At 39.5% G+C, this 21043-nt stretch overlaps 1 protein-coding gene across 5 annotated transcripts in view; it reads left to right on the top strand.

The window, feature by feature from the left end:
* Positions 1-21043, top strand: part of fndc3a (fibronectin type III domain containing 3A) — a 144037-nt gene that overhangs the window by 83198 nt on the left and 39796 nt on the right. For 4 of the 5 annotated variants that reach the window (XM_055644852.1, XM_055644850.1, XM_055644851.1 and 1 more), the window contains 6 exons: positions 342-611; positions 2577-2638; positions 11264-11421; positions 14979-15038; positions 16022-16160; positions 19204-19257. In XM_055644852.1, the coding sequence (XP_055500827.1) occupies positions 342-611; positions 2577-2638; positions 11264-11421; positions 14979-15038; positions 16022-16160; positions 19204-19257 (743 nt within the window). The remainder of the gene's footprint in view (positions 1-341; positions 612-2576; positions 2639-11263; positions 11422-14978; positions 15039-16021; positions 16161-19203; positions 19258-21043) is intronic. The other variant, XM_055644853.1, reaches the window with a different exon arrangement.

The raw sequence follows: 21043 nt of genomic DNA on the forward strand, positions 1-21043 counted from the left end.
CATATATGTAAATGAGATCCATTGTGATTGGACATCTGTGAGGTGGCAGTAACTCATGCAGCAGTTTGATTTTAAATTTTTGTTGTTGTTTTGTGAACAATTTTATTCAAAATCTGGGGAAATAATTGATGAAATCTAGAGAGGAGTGGATTTCTGAACTCATAAGTTAAATCCCTACCAAAATTGTAAAAATCTCCGTGTTTTTGCGTCTGGTTTTCGAGGAGATACGTAGCAAAGGCAAAATTCTGTACACACACACACACTACATTATGCACTTTGTCCTTCTAATCACTTTGAAAAATTCTCCTAAAATATTGATGACTTTTTATATTGCCTTACAGAATCTCATCCCGCTCATGGAAGGTCCAACTATATCCACAGAGATGAAAGGACTAGCAAAGCATATGATCGCTTACAAAAGAAACTGAAAGAAAGACAAGCTAATGGGTCAAAAGACAAAATTAGCAGCCCATCATCTTCTCCCCATAAGTGCCATTTTGTGTCTCTTACCAGTGAACAGAATGAACAAGGTATTCTTGAAAAATGTATAGAGAAGAATAAACAGGATGATGAAAAAGAAGGTACACCTGAAAAAGATGCAAAAATCTCTGGTATGTTTTTGTATGTTTGTTTACAGTCTATTTCAAATTATATTCTGTACTTAATGAATTGGTAAGCCAACTCATGTTCTTAAGTACCACAAATCAAATTTCCCATTAGCAATTAGATGATTCACTTGAGAATTCCCTTAGAACATTAAAGCATGCCTATGGATAATTTTGGTAGTAGAAATGTATTTCTGGAAATGCTAAAGGAATGTTACAATGCAAATACGAGATGCTTGGAATTTAATAGTTTATATTTCCAATATTCTCTGATACCTTTTGTAAGGAATCTTTAATCTTGGGCCATTTTCCTGTATTCATGTTATATCGAGTTTTGATGAAAATCTGCTCTTGCGTTTAATTGTAAGCAGTTTCTTAATATTCTCAAATATGGACGGATGGTGCCCAGAGCATGAGTTGTATTACACTTTCCTAATTCTTTGGATGTCATTATCATTGAAATGTTATGAGCTACCAAGCAGATGACCTGGTCATTGTCTCCTTGCCATTCTGTCCATTCAGTCCCATTCCTTTGGCCTAGCCCTCAGCCCAGCAAATTATTTTTTTGAAACCCTGGTTGATTCTTTTGCCACCACCCTTAAAGACAGTGTTCCAGATGAAAAAAGATTTGATTGAGTGTTTCAGTGGACACAGCGTATTCCAACTCATTGCCACACTCTGCAATTTAAATTTAAATCTCCTCACATTTCCCATTCCCATATCTTTGATTTACACTTCAATTATGTGTACCATTTGGTTTTTGAATCATTTGTTAATGTAACAGGTTTATCTATTTACCATTTGTCAATCCTCTTGGAAATCCTCATTCCTGAAACATTACTAGCAAAGCCTCCATGCCTCAGGGCCTCACAACTTCACTGACTTGGATTCACTCCTAACCATGGACTGTCTGACATCTGCTGGTGCTAACCCGCGAGTCCATTCTAACAATACTCTCAAATTATCTTACTTGCTTTCAGAGATTTATGCACACATTCACATTTCCTTGTCTGTTCCTTCAGAGGTTGCTATTGTCTTTCTTCCTGATAAAATTTATCACGTATTCCTGCATAATGTTGCATTTGATCTCATGTTCTGCTAGCCGGTTTGTGTCTCATGCAGTCTATTACTACCCTAATTGCTGTTCACAATATTACCACGATTTGCCTCATTGTGGTTTTCACCTGAACTTGGTAAAAGCTTTTTTTTTCAGTGAATTAATGCCTATGAAGATTGACCATTATTCCATTTCTACCTCTGAGCATACTTAGGTGTTTTTGTTTCTATTGTTACATTTCTATTGTACCTCACCATATTTGAAAATATGAGGGACTACGTTTAATTCTTGCATAGCAATCATACAAGCCTATTTTCAACATATTTTTAAAAGCAATCAGCAGTGCCCTTGAGTGGTGGCTAGGCATGTTTCACTCGAGATTTGTGGAAAATAATGAAGACTTGGATCTCATGGTTCTCAATTATGAATGCAAATTTGGAAGAAAATGTATTTATGTCGAAACCAATAATTATGTGCTCATTTATTGGAATCTTTTATCTATCCCCTTCAATTAGAGTGTATCCAAACCTTTAAACCTCACAGAAATGCAATACATCCCTGTAATTTAACCTTTCAAAACCAGATATGGCTCCACTGAAAGTTTCCCATTATATTCTCTCCGTGTAAAACATACCTACTTGGTTGACATACGAGATGAAGTATAGTAGCTTGATCCACTTAAGGTCAGGCAAGAAAGAACAAAATGTATTTTATTCAAAACCATGATTAATTTACTTGCCATTTAAATAGAAGACCAAAGACCAGGTTGGTACTGCTATTAGGAAATCATCATAAAATCATTGCCATTCTTTATTTTACTGTGTAATGGTTAATTTGAGTTACTGCATTGCTATTGCTTCCACAGTGCCAAAATAATATGAAACTTACCATGCTAATGTACGTTTTTTGTTCAGCAGATGAAGATGCAGACAAAAAAGTTATTGAAGCAGTGCTGTCCAGTGTTAGCAAACCAATGGTATGTGATCTTTTAGAGAGCACTATGTTGGATGGAGAAATCAACATTTAAGATTTTTGTGTTTCTTTGATTTCATGTGCAGTTCTAGTTCTTGGAACAAACTTTGCAAGCCATCAGTCATTGAAACACTTTTTTGCAGGCTATCATGAAATGGATGCATAATTAAAGATATATTTATGAATAGAAAGCCACTAATAACATTCTGCTTAATTTTGCTCCAGTTGCATAACTGAATATAAATAATTTAATAAATATGGTTTAAGCATGAGTGCTAGCTAATATCACAAGAAATCAAAAGTGAATTTAAAAAAAAGTGTCTGCCCATCTCCCACACTCCACTTATGATGGATTGTTGCCACACACTTTTTGCTGAGTAAAAATCAAACTGTTGGAGGAACACACTGGGTCAGGCAGCATCTGTGAAGGAAAATGGACAGACAGCTCCCTGTACTTGCAGGCATTCCACCTGCAGGGATCCGAAGGCAAGCAGCAACTCTGGCACTATCTCGTCGTGCCATGGATCCAGATCACCTCCTCCATCAGGCTATCAGCAGAGAGCAGAGGCCATCCCGACTGAAGTCCCGTCACCCCTTTGCTCCACATAGAAAACAACTCCTGGCATCAATCCAGCCAACTGAGACAAAAGCACACTGGATAGCCACCAAGTGGTCACAGGAGTGGAAGGCAACCTCATCTCCATTGCACAGCTACATCTCTTCACCAGATAAAAGCTGTCCCGGGTCTGACCTCCCCAGAGGAGCATGGGTGAAGCTCAACAGACTTTGTATTGGAGTTGGGCATTTCAATGCCAGCACGTGGAAATGGGGACTCCGCCAGAGCCCAGCCTGTGATTGCGGAGCAGAACAACAGACAGCCAACCATGTCATCTCTGGGTGCCCGCTCTACCACCCACCAAATGGAGCTCAGGGCCTGGCAGACATTGACGCAGAGACAACAACCCGCTGCTCAACTCCTGGCTTGAGATCTAACTATTCCTTTGGTTTATGTTTCATTCGTAAGGAGAAGAAGCGTTTCAGGTTGAAACCCCTCAGTCTTCTGTCCATTTCCATCTATACTTGCGGCAGGACACGCTGCGTTCCTCCAGCAGTTTTTTAAAATTCAAGATTACAGCACCTGCGGTCTCCTGTGTACACACTTTTTCATCTTATCTTCTTAATTTTCTATTTGTCTATGACACTCATTGTATATCTTTCCTCAGTCTTTTTGTATTTTTCAGAATATTAACACATAAATAAAAGCAAAAAAATGGCATTAATATTTATTAATATAAAAATTACATATAAAAATGTTCACATTCTTTTGGCCTCTCAATATTCCTCTGCTAGATAACTGAACCATTTGGTGTAAATAAAGTATTTCATATGACGAAACATAGATACATTAAAACTTTAAAAATAATAGGTTACATGAACCAAAATGTCTTCTCGAACCCGATCTGCTCTTCGGTATTATGGTACATCTACTTTCCCACATAATCCTTATAAGCCTTGATCCACTTTATGTCCAAAACTATAGCAATTTCAACTTGGAATATATTCAACAACTGAACATCCATAGTTTTGATTATCAAATTCCAGACGCTCATCACTCTGACCAAATAATTTTCTTCTTGCTTTTAGTGTCCATAGCCCTGAGACAATGACATTTGCAAGTTCTTAGTAACGAGTCTGTCAAAACTACTTAGAATCTTGCCAATTTCATTAAAGGCGTCCTGCATAAAACCACCCTACTCAATCTCTTCCTAACTATACAAATAATGAATGTAGCTACTCTGACTTAAAAGCACGTACAACGCTAAGTACAGAAACAATACTGTTCGAAATGCTTCAGGTGTGGAGCATCAAAGCCATATATAGTTGTTGAAATACTTATTTACCCTTCTACTCCTTGTAATAAAGGTCATCATTCCATTGTCTCTGTAATGGTTTTCGTGGTAGCTTACAACATTTGTGTTTCTAGTCCTCCTGGATCCCCTTGTACACCAATATGAATTAGTTTCTCACTATGTCCTTCCTATCAAAATAAATAACTACATTAGGCTCAATTCTCTCCTCTCACCTATTTGCTTAACAAACTTTGCATTCTCCTCTTAGTTAATTTGTCTAACCAGCTTTGTATGATTAGCAATAGTACTAAAAATATTTAATCATTCAGTGTTACAGATTGTAAATAACTGAGGTACAGTATTAATCATGCTGGTGCCAGCCAACTGTAAATTCCTTCTTTCTCTTATCCAGTCCCTATTCATGCTACTAAACTACCTTGAAATCTGAGAGTGGTCATTATACGCAACAATCGTTTATGTGGCAGCTCGTTAAATGCGCTTTGAATATCTAAATTTATAACAACCAGTGGATTTTCTTTTACCACAACGGCTGAACCGATCCAAAACTACCATTTTCTCAAATGTCACACTTAATATGTATTTTGTCACCTGTCATTGTCTTGAAAGAGAATCTATACTTTTTTATTCTCTTCCTTTGTGGTGTACTTACTAAAGCTCTTACAATTTATAAAAATGTATTTCATGGGATATTTTTGTTCTCCCTCTAAATATTTTGATCAAATCACTCCCAGTACTTGATACTGGTACGACCAAAATAAACAATATCCCCTTGTACTTCATAAATTAAATTATGAAGTAATTTTGTAAATTCAAATGATATGAATTGTTGCGTTTAAAGATGCTTACATCCTGTAAATAAATATTCTGTCAAAAAAAAAATGCTTAAAAATATATCAACACAAATGTCTGATATACAATTTAAATGTTTTACTGATTTCCGATTGAATCTTAAATTAAAAGAAAACAATATATGAATCACTCTGAGACATAAGGAATTGCAGATGCTGGAATCTTGAGCAAACGCCAGAGTGGTGGAGGAACTCAGTGGGTCAAGCAGTATATGTGGAGGGAATGGATTGGATGGGTCGAGACTCTTCAGACTGATGGAGTAGGAGGGAAAGAGTTCAAAATGAGGGTGGACAAAGGAGAGGCGAATCTCGAGAACATGGATAGGTGACATTTTGAGTTGGGACCCTTCTTCAGACAGTAGAAGTTAAGGGTGAGGACTGCTTCCTTGAACCGAAACACGATCAGTAACCCTCAACTACACTCTTCTCCGCCTGGCAGAGGTCAAAGGTGTAACCATGGGCTGTAGCCATGTCTGTCTTTTTATTGGTTATTTCGAACATTCCTTATACCAAACGTGCCCTGGCACCATTCCCCAACTCCTTTTCTGCTGCATCAATTACGGCAATGGAGATGCCTCTTGCACCCATGTGGAATTAATTAATTGTATCAATTTTACTAAAAACCTCCACCCTGCCTTCAATTAACTTGGACTATCTCATACACTCCTATCCCCTTTCTTCATCTCTGTCTCTATCACAAAGAACACACTATGTTCTGATGTCCACTACAAACCCCTAATGTCACTGCATCTTCTCCCACCCTGCCTGTGGCAAAGACACCATTCCTTACTCTCAATTTCTCTATCTCTGCCACATCTACTCCCAAGATGAGGCTTTCCTTTCTGGGGCATCCAAGATGTCCTCCAGTGAACATGGCTTACCACCCCCCCCCCCCCCCCCCCCCCCCCCCCCTGCTGTTTTGGATGGAGCACTCACCCATGTCTCATCAGGCGACAGATGGCACAATGGGCTAAGTGTTCGGCTGGCGACTGGAAGGTAGCCGGTTCGAATCCCGCTTGGAGTGCATACTGTCGTTGTGTCCTTGGGGCAAGATACTTCACCCACCTTTGCCTGTGTGTAAATGTAATGTAATTATGTGAAGCACTTTGGGGTCAATGCAAGTTGACTAAAAATGTGCTATATAAATAAGATTATTATTATTATCTGTGTCCTGTAATTTTGCTCTTGCTCTCTCTCCCCCTCCCCCACACAAAACAAGATAATGTTCCCCTGGACCTCGCCTTTCACCCCACTTGCCTCCGCATCCAACACATCATTCGCTTACATTTCAGCCTTGTGCAACATGATCCTGCCATCAGTCACATCTTCCCGTCTCTTCTGCTGTCCGTAGAGACCACTTATGCTACTCCTTGGTTTGCTGATCCATCACCACCCAACCTGCCCCCTCCCCAGTTTCTTTCCCCTGCAACCGACTCCAGCAGCCCTTCCAGACAAGTTAATGTGCACCACTTCAAACCTTGTCTACTGCATTGGGTTCTCCCAATGTGGCATTGTTTACTTTGTTGAGACCAAGCGTAGACTTGTTGTCCATTTCACCAAAGCTTTCTGGATCTCTTAGTTGCTAACCACTTTAACTCTCCTTCCTTTATTCACACTGACCTTTCTTTCCTTGACCTCCTCGATTGGCAGAGTGATGCCAATGGCAAACTTGAGGAAAAGCACTAAACATTTCACTTGGGTAGCTTACAACCCAATAGTATGAACATTAAAATTTCCAATTTTAAGTAATGATCCCTCCCCCTCTCTTTACCTTGCCCCCCCCCCCTTCTCACACATATCCACTTATCACTTGCCAGACTTAGACCCACCTCCACCTCTCCAACTTTCTCCCTGCTACTCTATCAGTATGAAGAAAGCTCCTGAGGCAAAATGTCAGTCCATTCCCTTCACAGATCTCGCTTGATATTTGATGAAGGTGGAGAAAAAAACTAACATGATGTAATTTTGAAAGCGCAGTGCCATTACAAGACATTTTTGTTATATCACCATTCAACAGGTAGATTTTCTTTTCAGTATCATTTTAGAGCCATCAGGTTCTCTAGTAGTTTATGCCTAGAGTCAACCTTTGCATTGTCCCCAAGACTGGCTTCCTTGACATGAAATTGCATAAAAGCATTCTCTTCCAAAACAGCCCTTGTTTGGAAAGTAGCCATATTTCCCAGTTAATTATTTCAACATCTTTGCAAAGTTACCTGTTGATCTGTTGTCTTGAACATGTCAAAGTTTATTACACCCCTCATCCTTGCCATAATCATTTCACTTTTTTCCTGGATCGAGTTCGTGGGCCAGGCTATTTATTCTGATCTTCTGGCCCCATTCTTAATCCTTTTTCATTTTTTCCATTGTAAGATCTTTGCCCTTCGGAACACATGACGCAACTCAAGGGTTAACATTCTCCTATAACTAATAAGGATCTATTTCCCCTAGGCAATAGTGTCAATAGTCAGTTATCTCAAAAGGTTGCAGATTGTTCCAGCAGCTAATTAAGCATTAGGAGGTGTATTCCACAGCTGCTGTCAGTCCAGTGAATATTGATCCTTTTGACTAAGCTGTGCAGCCAAAGATTTCAGTAACTGTATATGATTTCAATTTCTGCATATGGTTAATATTGATATAATCTCTCCCTTTTTGCCCTCAAATATTAAGGATACGTCAGTATGACAAAAAAAGTTTCATAAGTAAAAGTTAAAAGTTAAAAAATAAGTATTTGTCTAAAATTTAATTGTCATAGCATGCATGTAAATCACAAAATACCTGTACTTGTTTCTAACAGCAGTGATTATAGATTAGCAGTCAATGCTGTGTGATCATATCCCTAAATATTTTTTAACATTATGAGGATCATAATAAATTAATCATTGATAATCCTATTTTCCTTTTCATACTTCATTTTAGATTATTACTGTGACCTTTTATCTCACTTTTTTTACATCAGCTATGAGGAGGTTCTGAGGAACTTTATGCTTTTTATTTATAATCTTTCAATGCTTAGTTATTTTTAACCATTTGATAGTTGTTCACAAAATTTGCCTAACCTTATAACTTTGTTTTCAAGTTTTTAATCTCTTTTTAATCCTTTTACAATCTGATGTTTGTTTTCCTACTTTCCATATTACTCCAACTATTTATTTTCGCCCTATTCCTACCTAAATCCAGAAAGATGTTTTTTATATCATTTGTACTAAAAATTATGTTTTTTTGCCGAGTATGCAATGAAGATGTACCTCTGTAGCAACAAGAAACCTCCACTATATTTTTAAAAGCACGAAAATGCCGCAAGTCCTAAGGGCATGCCACTTCTGCAAGGGTAGCTGTATGAATGTTTATTCCCCTCTCAATATATTACTATATATAACTCTGGCAACTCAGTTTAACAGAGCAGGTTTATAACATTTGTTCCAGCACCTGAATGTTCTAGTTGATGTCATGGGGATACTATTTAAACACCACCAAATAACCATAAGGAATGCATATGAACTGAAGCGGGGACCATTAGAGACTCTAGTTATGAATATAACATATCATAGAATGTACAAAAAAGACAGTGTTGGAGTAACTCAGAACGTCAGGCGACATCTCTGGAGAACTTTGATAGGCACGGGACAGTATTTCGCATTTACTTTTAGTTTTTTACTTTAGAGACACAGTGTGGAAATAGGCCCTTCTGCCCACCAAATCCATGCTGACTGGCGAACATCTGGTACTCTTAACAGTATCCTACTTATTACAGACATATTACAATGTTTATTAAAGTTAATTAAAATACAAACCTATATGTCTTTGGAGTGTGGGAGGAAACCGGAGAAATTCCATGCGGACACAGGGAGAACATACAAACTCCCTGTATCCGTTTGTATACAGTGATCCATTGATAGCATCCATTGATAGGATCGAATCCGGCGCTGGTGCTGTAAGGCAACAACTCTGCCTCTTTTCCACCTTGCCGTCCCGCATAATAGACAATAGGTGCAGGAGTAGATCATTCGGCCCTTCGAGCCAGCCATTCAATGTGATCATGGCTGATCATCCCCAATCAGTACCCCGTTCCTGCCTTCTCCCCGTATCCCCTGACTCCGCTATTTTTAAGAGCCCTATCTAGCTCTCTCTTGAAAGCATCCAGAGAACCTGCCTCCACCACCCTCTGAGGCAGAGAATTCCACAGACTCACCACTCTCTGTGGGGGAAAAAGTGTTTCCTCGTCTCCGTTCTAAATGGCTTACTCCTTATTCTTAAACTGTGGCCCCTGGTTCTGGCCTCCCCCAACATCGGAAACATGTTTCCTGCCTCTAGCGCGTCCAAACCCTTAACAATCTTATATGTTTCAATGAGATCCCCTCTCCTTCTAAACTCCAGAGTGTACAAGCCCAGCTGCTCCATTCTCTCAGCATATGATAGTCCCGCCATCCTGGGAATTAACCTTGTAAACCTACGCTGCGCTACCTCAATGAACTCCCTCCCTAGCAAGAATGTCCTTCCTCAAATTAAGGTACCAAAACTGCACACAATACTCCAGGTGTGGTCTCACTAGGGCTCTGTACAACTGCAGAAGGACCTCTTTGCTCCTATATTCGATTCCTCTTGTTCTAAAGGACCACATGCCATTCGCTTTCTTCACTGCCTGCTGTACCTGCATGCTTACTTTCATTGATTGGAGAGGGGGAGAAAGATTTCACCCCCTACTATAATGAGTCTGAAGAAGGATCCCCACCTGAAATGTCGCCGATCCATGTTCTCCAGAGATGTTGCTTGACCTGCTGAGTTACTCCAACACTTTGTCTTTTTTGTATATCAGCATCTGCAGTTCCTTCTGTCTATTCATAAAATATAGCTGGCTGACTTCTCGGTGGAACCTTTCAGTTAATATTAACCGACATATACAAATAGGTCTTGATTTTTTATTGGAGTGAGTCCAAGATATTAATTGGAGAGCAAATGGCACATTTGTAAATTTAAGAAACATGGTCCAATGTTGTTCTTCGTAGGATATGGATTTCTCAGGTACTGAGTAAAGTATGGAAACGTAAGTATTAATGTAAGTAGGAGGTATGTACTGAATGGAAACATGTTCATTTAGTGCTTTGAAGTCACTTCAAGGTTTAAGATTTTTTATTGTAAAATAGAACAATATGTCAGACTGCAGATTTAGGCCTAGCACTGGGATAGAAATGAAGCTGGAGAGGGTACTCCCTTATCTCAATCCAATTCTTCTATCCCAGTGGCTGTGTTAGTATCTTTCAAGCCTGAAAGGGCTTGACAATTAAGTGAAGAATATACAAAAGTTGTATGTGAACAACTTTTTTGGGGAAACACGTCTTTTGCAGCTGATCAGTAACAATGGGGATATGATGCTCAATCTATAAACAAGGCACCTTGTGTTCATGCTTGAAACCATGCCATGCTCCATCTCTGATTTACAGCATGGAAGTCCATCCAAGAGCACACGTCAGTTTGGCTGCAGCAGTTCCCTGGTCCATCAACTGTGGATGCATGCTGTTCTGACTAGATGGGACATTCATCCAATACACTCCACCCACTTTACCTTGGGAGAAACATTGAGTTCATTTTAAATACAATTTTGGAATATGTATTGTTGGCAAGCTGTTGCATTTATTGTCCATCTCCATATCATCATAGTGAATACTAAAATGAAATAATTTTTGCAATATCGTACACTTCTTGATCGTTTTCAACAGATTTACTAACTGAAGTAAGAATTTCAATGTCTAATTTCGCGAACATTCTTGACTCTTCCCATGATCATCAGTTGGTCACTTTATCGAGTTTTGGCTTGCTAAGGCTGACATTTCTTAAAGGGGTTGACTTTGTAATCAAATTTATTTTGTGCATCTGCCCTAATTATTTCATTTGAGTGATTCATTGTTTTTGTAGGTATCTGACATCCAGGCACGAACAGTTGTTCTCACTTGGGCTACTCCTTCAGCCACAGTAAAAGATGATGCTGCTAGTGATTTTTTATCTGAACCCTACAGCTATGAAGTTGCTATTTCAAATGGTGGGAAAGATGAGAAGTTCAAAGTTGTCAATGTGTATGTAAATTTTCACTATAATTCTAACTTTTTTTCAAATGTGGACAGTATACAGTAGTTGTAAACTATCTCCATGTTAATATTTTTACCAGGATTGGATAATTTTCTAAGTTTTAAAATGTCCTTCGCTTGTTGATTAAATAACAACTTTCTAATGCTATTTCTAAAGTCTTTGCCAAAACAGGCAAAAGTTACCAATTCAAGAGAAACAACAATTGCTTTCTTCCATTAACTAATGATGTAGAAAATCTAGCCAGAACCACCTGGTAGCTTTATTGAATCTTAATGCAACATTAAAATCACATGTTGCATTTGAATGTAAATTACGATATGAATTTGGAAACATGGTGGCAAGGTATCAGCTAAAAATTGGTGTTTTAATGATTTTATATGCTAGTCAACATTCCACGGTACATCAAGACATTAACCAGTAGGATTAGAGGATAGATTTACCTTGAGGCGATTGAAATCCATAAGAAAGATACTGTGCCATCTCTACAAGCCAAGTTTCTCTGTAAAAAATGTACCTGGGAAGGAATTGTATTCAGACATGCAAGTTTTATTATGTTGCTCAACAATCGTATATGGGGTTGTACAAAGCAATTAATGATTCATATTCACTTTATCGGTTAGCTACAGTATGCTATCCTTGTATCTGTGAAACTGCCTTCCTCCTTATTTCTTTCTTTCTTGATTTAGTCTATCACAACTTTCCTTGTAGTAGCAATTGCTAGTGCTATGACAAGAGAAAGAAACTCCAGTAACTAAAATTATAGTGGAATTGCAAAAAGCAGATTTAAATACGATCCAAAACTTGATATTTCCTTGTCACTTTCAATGTTTTGTTTCCCTGTGCCATCTCATTCCATCGTTTCTTCACCATTTAACATCCCAATCCACAGATAATTACATGTTTGTGCTCATCACGAGTTCAATCTCTTCCATTTTTAGTTATTCAATTAATCTTTATATTCACTTCTACCCTTTTCATTCTTTGTACAATTGGTTCGGATCTTCTATTTACCTTCCTCTCATGCCCTTTTTGCTCAATTTTTTTATTACTTCTCTTACTCCAAAATATCAGTTTGGAGTAAGAGAAGAAATTACTGTTTTCCTTTTCTTTAAAAGTTGTTTGTGATTACTGCCAATGAGGTGACCTTGCTACATTCCCAGACTCCAAGAACTCCAAGACCTCTGTTATCCTTGAGCGGTCTAACCTTCTCCCTGATTATCCTCATGTTTTTTTAAATAGGGAGAAAGCTTAAATCCGACTCACCAAAGCCATTTGTGGCCCCATTTGGTCTTTCTAAAAAGTTTTTTCATCCTTTTTTAAAATATTCTTCAAAAGCCGTTTATTCCAACCTCTTAAAAAACAAATTCCTTTTGACCAAATGTACATACTCTTTGGTCATCCAAGGTTCCCTTAATTAGCCATACCCCCTCCTCACTGAAACATGCCCGTTCTAAACATCGATCAACTAGCTTGCGGACTTGCCCAATAACAATTACTTCCAGTCTATCCTCCCAAGCTCCTGCTTAATAGATTTGTGATTCCCAAAATACTCTTCTACTGAACCTGACCAGGCTAATTTCCCAACACTAGATCCGGTATGTTCCCGTCTGGGGTGGTACTATCAAGAACCCCTCATGGATACACCTTGCAAATTTTGCCCTGTCTAAACCTTTGGCACTGAGCATGTACCAGTCAATATTGGGTAAGTTAAAATCACCCACAAAGACAACTTTGGCATCTTTCGATAACCCGTCTACATTTCTATTCCTCTATCTTCAACTTGCTAATAGGGAGCCTATAGTACAATCCAATTAGAGTGTTTGCACGTTTCTTATTTCTAAGCTCCTCTCAGTGAACCATCAGTGTATGTTCTCTCTGAATGCCGCGTTGACAGCCTCCCTGATTAGTAGTGTAGCTCCTCCACCTCTTTTGCCTCCCTCTCGATCACGTCTGAAACATCAAAACTTCAGAACATTGAGCTGTCAATCATGTCCTTCCTGCAACCAAGTTTCCACAATGGTTTCAACACCATAGTCCCAGGCATCAATCCAGGCTCTATGTTCATCTGCTTTCTCCATAATACTCCTTGCATTCAAATAAACACAATTTAGCCCATAAGCATCACCGTATTCCTTCTATCCTTGCCTGTCCTACCTTTTAGACTTACTGGTCCTGACCTCTACCTTCCCATCACTCTTTCCAATTTCTGACCTATTACCCTGGTTCCCAACTCCCTCTCTAGTTTAAACTCTCCTGAGTAGAACCTCCCGCTACTATTGTCTGTCCACACTTGCATGTCATTTCCATTCATCTAGCCAACCTTGTTGGCTTCCTCTCAATCCACAAGGTAGCCAATCTCCCCCTTTTAAGGAAATGATGATACAGGGGAACATTTTAGATATGGTAAATGCATATACCTCAAAAGATTCTGCTTAATTTCATTACGATTGAGGCAGTTTCAAAGTCAGACCAGCCCTCAGGCTTATGTTTTGGCACTTAACAATCAGCTATTTGCTGGTATTTTTTTCATTTTCAAAACAGTGCAAAGTTGCCTCGTGAAAGTTGTTTCATTGCACTTTGTTACTCACCCCCACACTATGCACTAAATTGGACTGCATGTTAATGATTCAAAGCATTGAACGCAAACCTTCCCACCGTGTTCCTTATTGTTAAACCACAGCTTTTTGTAAAAATAAAAACCATAGATAGAAATAGGCTAGCTGGCCTTTTTATTCTGCTGTGCCATTTTGATAAGATCATGGTTGATCATTTACCTCAAATTTACTTTTTCACCCACACCAATATCCCAATTCTGTAACGTAAACAGATGTATTATCTTTCAGCAATTATCTCCTATTCCTCATCGCTCTGTTAGCGGCAGGTGGTTCTTAGATGGTTAACCATTGTTTTCCATCAGGTGCCCATGAATGATTGATGTGACAGATGTCACCAGTTTAGAGCCATTTTATCCTTCTAGAAGAAAATAGAATGAATTTTATGAATTACAGTATGGGTATCAGAAGCTCTTTCCTGCTGTTGGTGGTATCTGCACATGCCCTCTTCTGTTCCCCTTTGTTGTGATGAAAGGAATGTGTGGAAGAAAGAAGATTGCCAAGAATATTGTAACATGTTTTACTCGGTGTTGGCAAGTTTTAGATATAGTTAACAATGTTGCAAATAGAAGCATTTCTTCACGATAGGAATTATGAATAGATATATCTCCCCTTGTAAATTAAGTTGACTTGTTAGTCAAAATTAATAAATATGTTGCTGGAGTTCACACTGCCAGCCTCCTCATGCATTGGGTTTTCCCTTTTTTGGTCTGCCTTTCTCGGGTTCAAAATTCTGAATACTGCTATTCTAATCCAAAATTATGCATATAATATTCAAATGTAAATTTTCTGAGTAATTTTCTAATTAAACAATATTAATTTGTTCTAAACTAGTTCTTTGGTCTTTCTAGATAATATTGATTTTGTTTTCTATTGCATTATATGAAGGTCCCTGAAATTTCATTGGTACCTGTGGGCATTTTTTTTTTCAGAGGGAAGGACGAGGGTGTCACATTACAGGATCTAAAGCCGGCCACAGACTACCATGCTAGGTTGGTAATTAATGAGAATATATTTTCAATCATTAACTAGTTAAATATGCAGTCATAAATGTGAATTTGCCAGGCTGTCCAATGTCATCTTCCAATACTGTGTGCCTTCAGGAGAAAAGGTAAGCATTAACTCATTGTTGGGATACTATTGCATATACATCAATCCCCCCCCCCCCCCCCCCCCCACCACCCATGTGCTCTCACAACTGCCATGCTTTATGTGGGCATATTGGCAACGAATAAGGAGGTATCAGAATGTGTCCTAAATTTGCTCTTCCTTATTCAAGGATAGGAATGCATGTGGTGATCTTATTGCTAATCTAGCTATGAGCAGCTGGGACAGATAATCAAATCCAATGTGAATTACACCAATGTGCACTGAATAAATCTGCTGGTCACTCCAAATGGAAGATGGTGCTTCAGCTTCAAACTTGTTTTTTTAGTGTACCTATAATATTACTGCTCGCATCTTATTGCATATAAACTCCCAGTTATTTATCTTCAAACTGGCCTACAGTTCTATCTTTCCTCTTTGTTATCAAAAATTTTATTATGTAGTCATATACCTTACTTCTGGAACCTTATCAAACTTGGCACTTTAATTTACTGTTCAGTCTTCTGAACTTGACCTTTCTATGTTTGGTTTGTCCATATGCTTCCACATCACTACTTCACTCTTTCTCAAATCCACTCGGCTTTGCTTAACCTTTCAACAAGACCTCTTCTCTTAACCTTGCCTTTCCTAACTTTTCTATCGCTTGCTTGGTATCTAAGTTTCCATGATCCTCATGGAACATTTTTGAAATATTTCACTGTTAGGAACTTTACATTTGTTGCATGTTTATGAAAAATGGAAGACCTCCTTTTTGGTCATGCACTACAACTGGTGGCTTTTAAATTAGTCAAACCACGAGCTTGTATTAGGTATTGTTAATTTACTGTAGCTTTTTGATACCATGTTGATACCATGTTGTCCCCTAAAGGGTGCAAGCAGTGTGTAACCTTATAAGAGGGTCCCCATCGGAATCGGAGAGTTTTAGAACATTGTGCAGTGAACCAGATACACCAATGGCACCTAGAGTAATAAACAGGACCAAACATTCTCTCAGTCTACAGTGGAAGGTGAGACAAATATTACTATTTGTTTTCCAAAAAGAAGCTTGTTGTAAATTGGTATCTATTTTAAAAAGTTCCATTGATTTGTGTTTGACAACTTATTACTTCCAAACACGAGTGGGGCTGCTGGCTTCCTTTTCTTACATTTGTTTATCTTGCACATTCACAATGTTCTCTGCAGCTTCAAATTAGTCCATTTATCAACCAAATAATATGTATCTAACGTAGCTACTAAATCTTTACATTCTACATTCTTAACATTTTCATTCACTGTGAACGAGCATTAATGCTGAGCTAATATATGGAATGATTTTCAACAGTTCATCATTCTTCCTTGTAATTTGTTTTAGTAATTCATTTGATCTGGGTTTTTCCTCAGCTCCAGTCTTAACTCTTGCTCTGTATTTGTTGTTAATCTGTCTATTGACTCAAATCTTATGGAATATTCTTGTAAAAAATGAATCTGTGATCCAGTTCCATTTTGTCCTGCAATTTCTAATTCACACAGTAGCACTTTCTTCATAAAAATGTATCTTGTTACTAGATTAAATTAAAGTCATTGTTTCTGTATCGGATGTCTTTACCAATAAGAATACATTGGAGTTAGAAACATAGAAAATAGGTGCAGAAGGAGGCCATTCGACCCTTCGAGCCAGCACCGCCATTCATTGTGATCATGGTTGATTGTCCCCAATCAATAACCCGTACCTGCCTTCTCCCCATATCTCTTGATACCACTAGCCCCAAGAGTTCTATCTAACTCTCTCTTAAATCCATCCAGTGACTTGGCCTCCACTGCCCTTTGTGGCAGGGAATTCCACAAATTCACAACTCTCTGGGTGAAAATGTTTTTTCACACCTCAGTCTTAAATGGCTTCCCCTTTATTTTAAGACTGTGGCCTCTGGTTCTGGACTCACCCAACATTGAGAACATTTTTCCTGCATCTAGCTATCCAGACCTCTTATAATTTTATATGTTTCTCATCCTTCTAAACGCCAGTGAATACAAGCCTAGTCTTTTCAATCTTTTTTTATATGACTGTCCCGCCATCCCAGGGATCAATCTCGTGAACCTACCAATCACAAGGATGTCCTTCCTCAAATTAGGAGACCAAAACTGTACACAAAACTCCAGATGTGGTCTCACCAGAGCCCTATACAACTGCAGAAGAACCTCTTTACTCCTATACTGAAATCCTCTTGTTATGAAGGCTAACATTCCATTAGCTTTCTTCACTGCCTGCTGTACCTGCACGTCAAATTTCAGGTCTCGCTGCACCTCCCCCTTACCTAATCTAACCCCATTCAGATAATAATGTGCCCCCTTGTTTTTGCCGCCAAAGTGGATAACCTCATATTTATTTATATTATACTGCATCTGCCACGCATCTGCCCACTCACTGAACCTGTCCAGGTCATCCTGCAACCTCCAAACATCCTCACAGTTCACACTGGCACCCAGCTTTGTGTCATCCACAAACTTGCTAGTGTTGCTTCTAATTCCCTCTTCCAAATCATTAATATATATGGTAAACAGTTGCGGCCCCAACACCGAGCCTTGCGGCACTCCACTCGCCACTGCGTGTCATTCTGAAAAGTATCCGTTCACTCCTACTCTTTGCTTCCTGTCTGCCAACCAATTTTTTATCCATGTCAACACCTTACCCCCAATACCATGTGCTCTCATTTTAGTCACCAGTCTCCTGTGCGGGACCGTATCAAAGGTTTTCTGAAAGTCTAGATACATTACATCAACTGGCACCCCTTCATCCATTTTACTTGTCACGTCCTCAAAAAATTCCAGAAGATTAGTCAAGCATGATTTCCCTTTCATAAATCCATGTTGACTTGGACTAATCCTTTTACTGCTATCCAAATGCCCCATTATTACCTCTTTAATAATTGACTCCAGCATCTTTCCCACCACCAAAGTCAGGCTAACTGGTCTGTAATTCCCTGTTTTCTCTCTCATTCCTTTCTTGAAAAGTGGGATAACATTAACTATCCTCCAATCCACAGGAACTGATCCTGAATCTATTGAACATTGGAAAATGATCACCCTGGGATGCAGACCATCAACCCAGGGGATTTATCATACTTCAGTCCCATTAGCCTACCCAATACTATTTCTTGCCAAATTAAAATTTATTTCAGTTCCTCTACCCCCTAAGATCCTCTGTCCTCCAGTACATCTGGGAGATTGCTTGTGTCTTCCTTGGTGAAGACAGACCCGAAGTACCTGTTCAACTCTTCTGCCATTTCCTTGTTCCCCATAATAATTTCACCCGTGTCTATCTTCAAGGGTCCCACATTTGACTGCTACTCTTTTTCCCTTAATGTATCTAAAGAAGCTTTTACTGTCCTTCCTTATATTCCTGGCCAGCTTCCCCTCGTACTTCATCTTTACTGCCCGTTTTGTTTCCTTCTGTTGTCCTATGAAAGTTTCCCAATCCTCTGGCTTTCAGCTACTCTTTGCTCTGTTATACATCTTTTCTTTTAGTTTTATTCTATCCCTAACTTCTCTTGTCAGCCACGGTTGCATCCTACTCCCCTTAAAATCTTTCTTCCTTTTTGGAATGAAATGATCCTGTGTCTTCCGGATTATGCCCAGAAATTCCTGCCATTGCTGTTCCACCGTCATTCCTGCTAGGATCCCTTTCTAGTCTACCTTGGCCAGCTCCTCTCTCATGCCTTCATAGTCCCCTTTGTTCAACTGCATCACTGACACTTCCGATTTAACCTTCTCCTTCTCAAATTGCAGATTAAAACTAATCATATTATGATCACTACCTCCAAGCGGTTCCTTTACCTCAAGTTCTCCAAATCTGGTTCATTGGACAACACTGAATCCACAATTGCCTTTTCTCTGGTTGGCTCCATTACATGTTGCTCAAAGAATCCATCTCGGAGTTGTGCTACTTTGTACTCTAACCTATATGCAGACCATGGAATTGTTACAGTTGTGGTTTTCCAGTTAGAATTGTTTTATGAATGCCACATTCTCCTGAGATGGGCTTTAATATCTATGATGTTACTTTAACTTTTTAAGGTCACATGTGATAATGGTTCCAAAATCTCCAATTATATTCTGGAATGGGATGAGGTAAATTAACTTTTCTCTAAAAATTCTGTTATATTATTGATTACATATTTTGATATATTGTACAGCTCACCTTCATTGTAATGTGAACCACCAGACTGTTTATGAACTTTTTTCGCCTTTCTTACCCTTTCATTCCTGATTTTAAAAATGGTTCACGTCAGTGTGGTGATTCTCCATTGTATTAAGTAAATGTTGTATAACCCTGACCCAACACCCACTCTTTCAGTAGTTGCCATACGGTTCTCAAAAATGAAACTCAGGTCAATTTGGCCTCCATCATGCTACTTTACAAAAGTTGATTTACACTTATTTTGTTCCTTTAAGGAGGTATATTCACTTGGCTCATTATCCGAGCAAATTCAGTGTTCCAGCAAATCTCATTTTATCACAACAGATAATGTATTTACGTTTACAATTTTGGTTTGGGAAAATCATAGGCTTAATCTTTGCATATAGCTGATGGACATTGAGGTCCCTCTAAAATTTTGCCCCTCTCACATTAAACCTATGCCCTCTAGTTTTGGAACCCGCCAACCTGGGGTATTAAGACTGTAAGCATTCACTTTATCTTTGCCCCTCATGATCTTTACACCTTAATAAGGTCACCCTTCAACCTGTTACATTCAAAGGAGAAATGTCCCAACCACTCAGGACTCGTGAGCCCGAGGTGTAGGGAGAGGTTGAGCAGGCAAGGACTTTATTCCTTGGAGTGCAGGAGGATGAGGGATTATTTTATGGATGTGTACAAAATCATGAGATAAATTAATGTACAGAGGGTAAATGTACAGAGTTTTTTGCCCAAAGTAGGAGAATTGAGAACCAGAGGACACAGGTTTAAGGTGAGGTGGTGAAAGATTTACCGTATTTCCCGGCAATGAAGACGCTATCTTTTACCCAAAAATAAGGCACAAAAATTTACATGCGTCTTGGAGGCCGAAGGTTAGGTTGTTAGCCAAGAAAGATAGACTTGGCTATCCCTCAGTACAGCAACATCAAGAACGATGATGTTCTCACTTTACAGTCACTTCCCTGGCAGCTGATGTGAAGTGACTGTAAAGTGGGACAGCGCCGCTGGGGGAGGGGGGGGGGGGGGGGGGGGGGGGAAGAGTTCCTTTCACAGCGTGTGGGGAGTCTGGCCCGGGTCAGCATGGCCTGGGCTTTTCAAATTGGCTGGGCCGCCAGGGGCAAAGTTGCGGGGAGGGCAGGAGCGTTGAGAAGGAAGGGGTCGGGGATCATGCAGCAACTCATCATTCACCGCTGCCGCAGCGCTCCGGGCATGGAGCCACCGAATTGTGGCTGGGGAGGAAAGTAGCTCGGGTGGCTGCGAGCGGCCGCCGGGACCAGACAGCGGAACCAGCCGGCACCTCTGCGCCTTCTGCCGGCCCGCCAGCCACGGCTTCCTTCTCTCTCTCTGTCTCCCGCGACCTGGGCACTTCGGCCAGTCCCGGGGCTCGCAGGCGACCCAGGAAGCTAGTTCCGGGGACTCGAGGGATCTGGGAACTGCAGCCAGTCCCGGGGCATGCAGGCGATGTTGCCAACCTCTGGAATAAGCCAAACCCTTGAACCCTGCCATCCTTTTTTCAAAATTTAGCAACTTAAATTGGGGGTGCGTCTTCGAAGCAGGTGCGTCTTCATTGCCGGGAAATACGGTAATAAGAACCTGAGGAGTAATTTTCTTACACAAATGGTGGTGGGTGTATGGAAGAATTTGCCAGAGGAGGTATGCGAAGGAAAGAACTCCAGATGCAGGTTTAAATCAAAGATAGACGCAAAATGCTGGAGTAAC

This window comes from Leucoraja erinacea, chromosome 13 (genome assembly GCF_028641065.1).
Source record: "Leucoraja erinacea ecotype New England chromosome 13, Leri_hhj_1, whole genome shotgun sequence".
NCBI lineage: Eukaryota > Metazoa > Chordata > Chondrichthyes > Rajiformes > Rajidae > Leucoraja > Leucoraja erinaceus.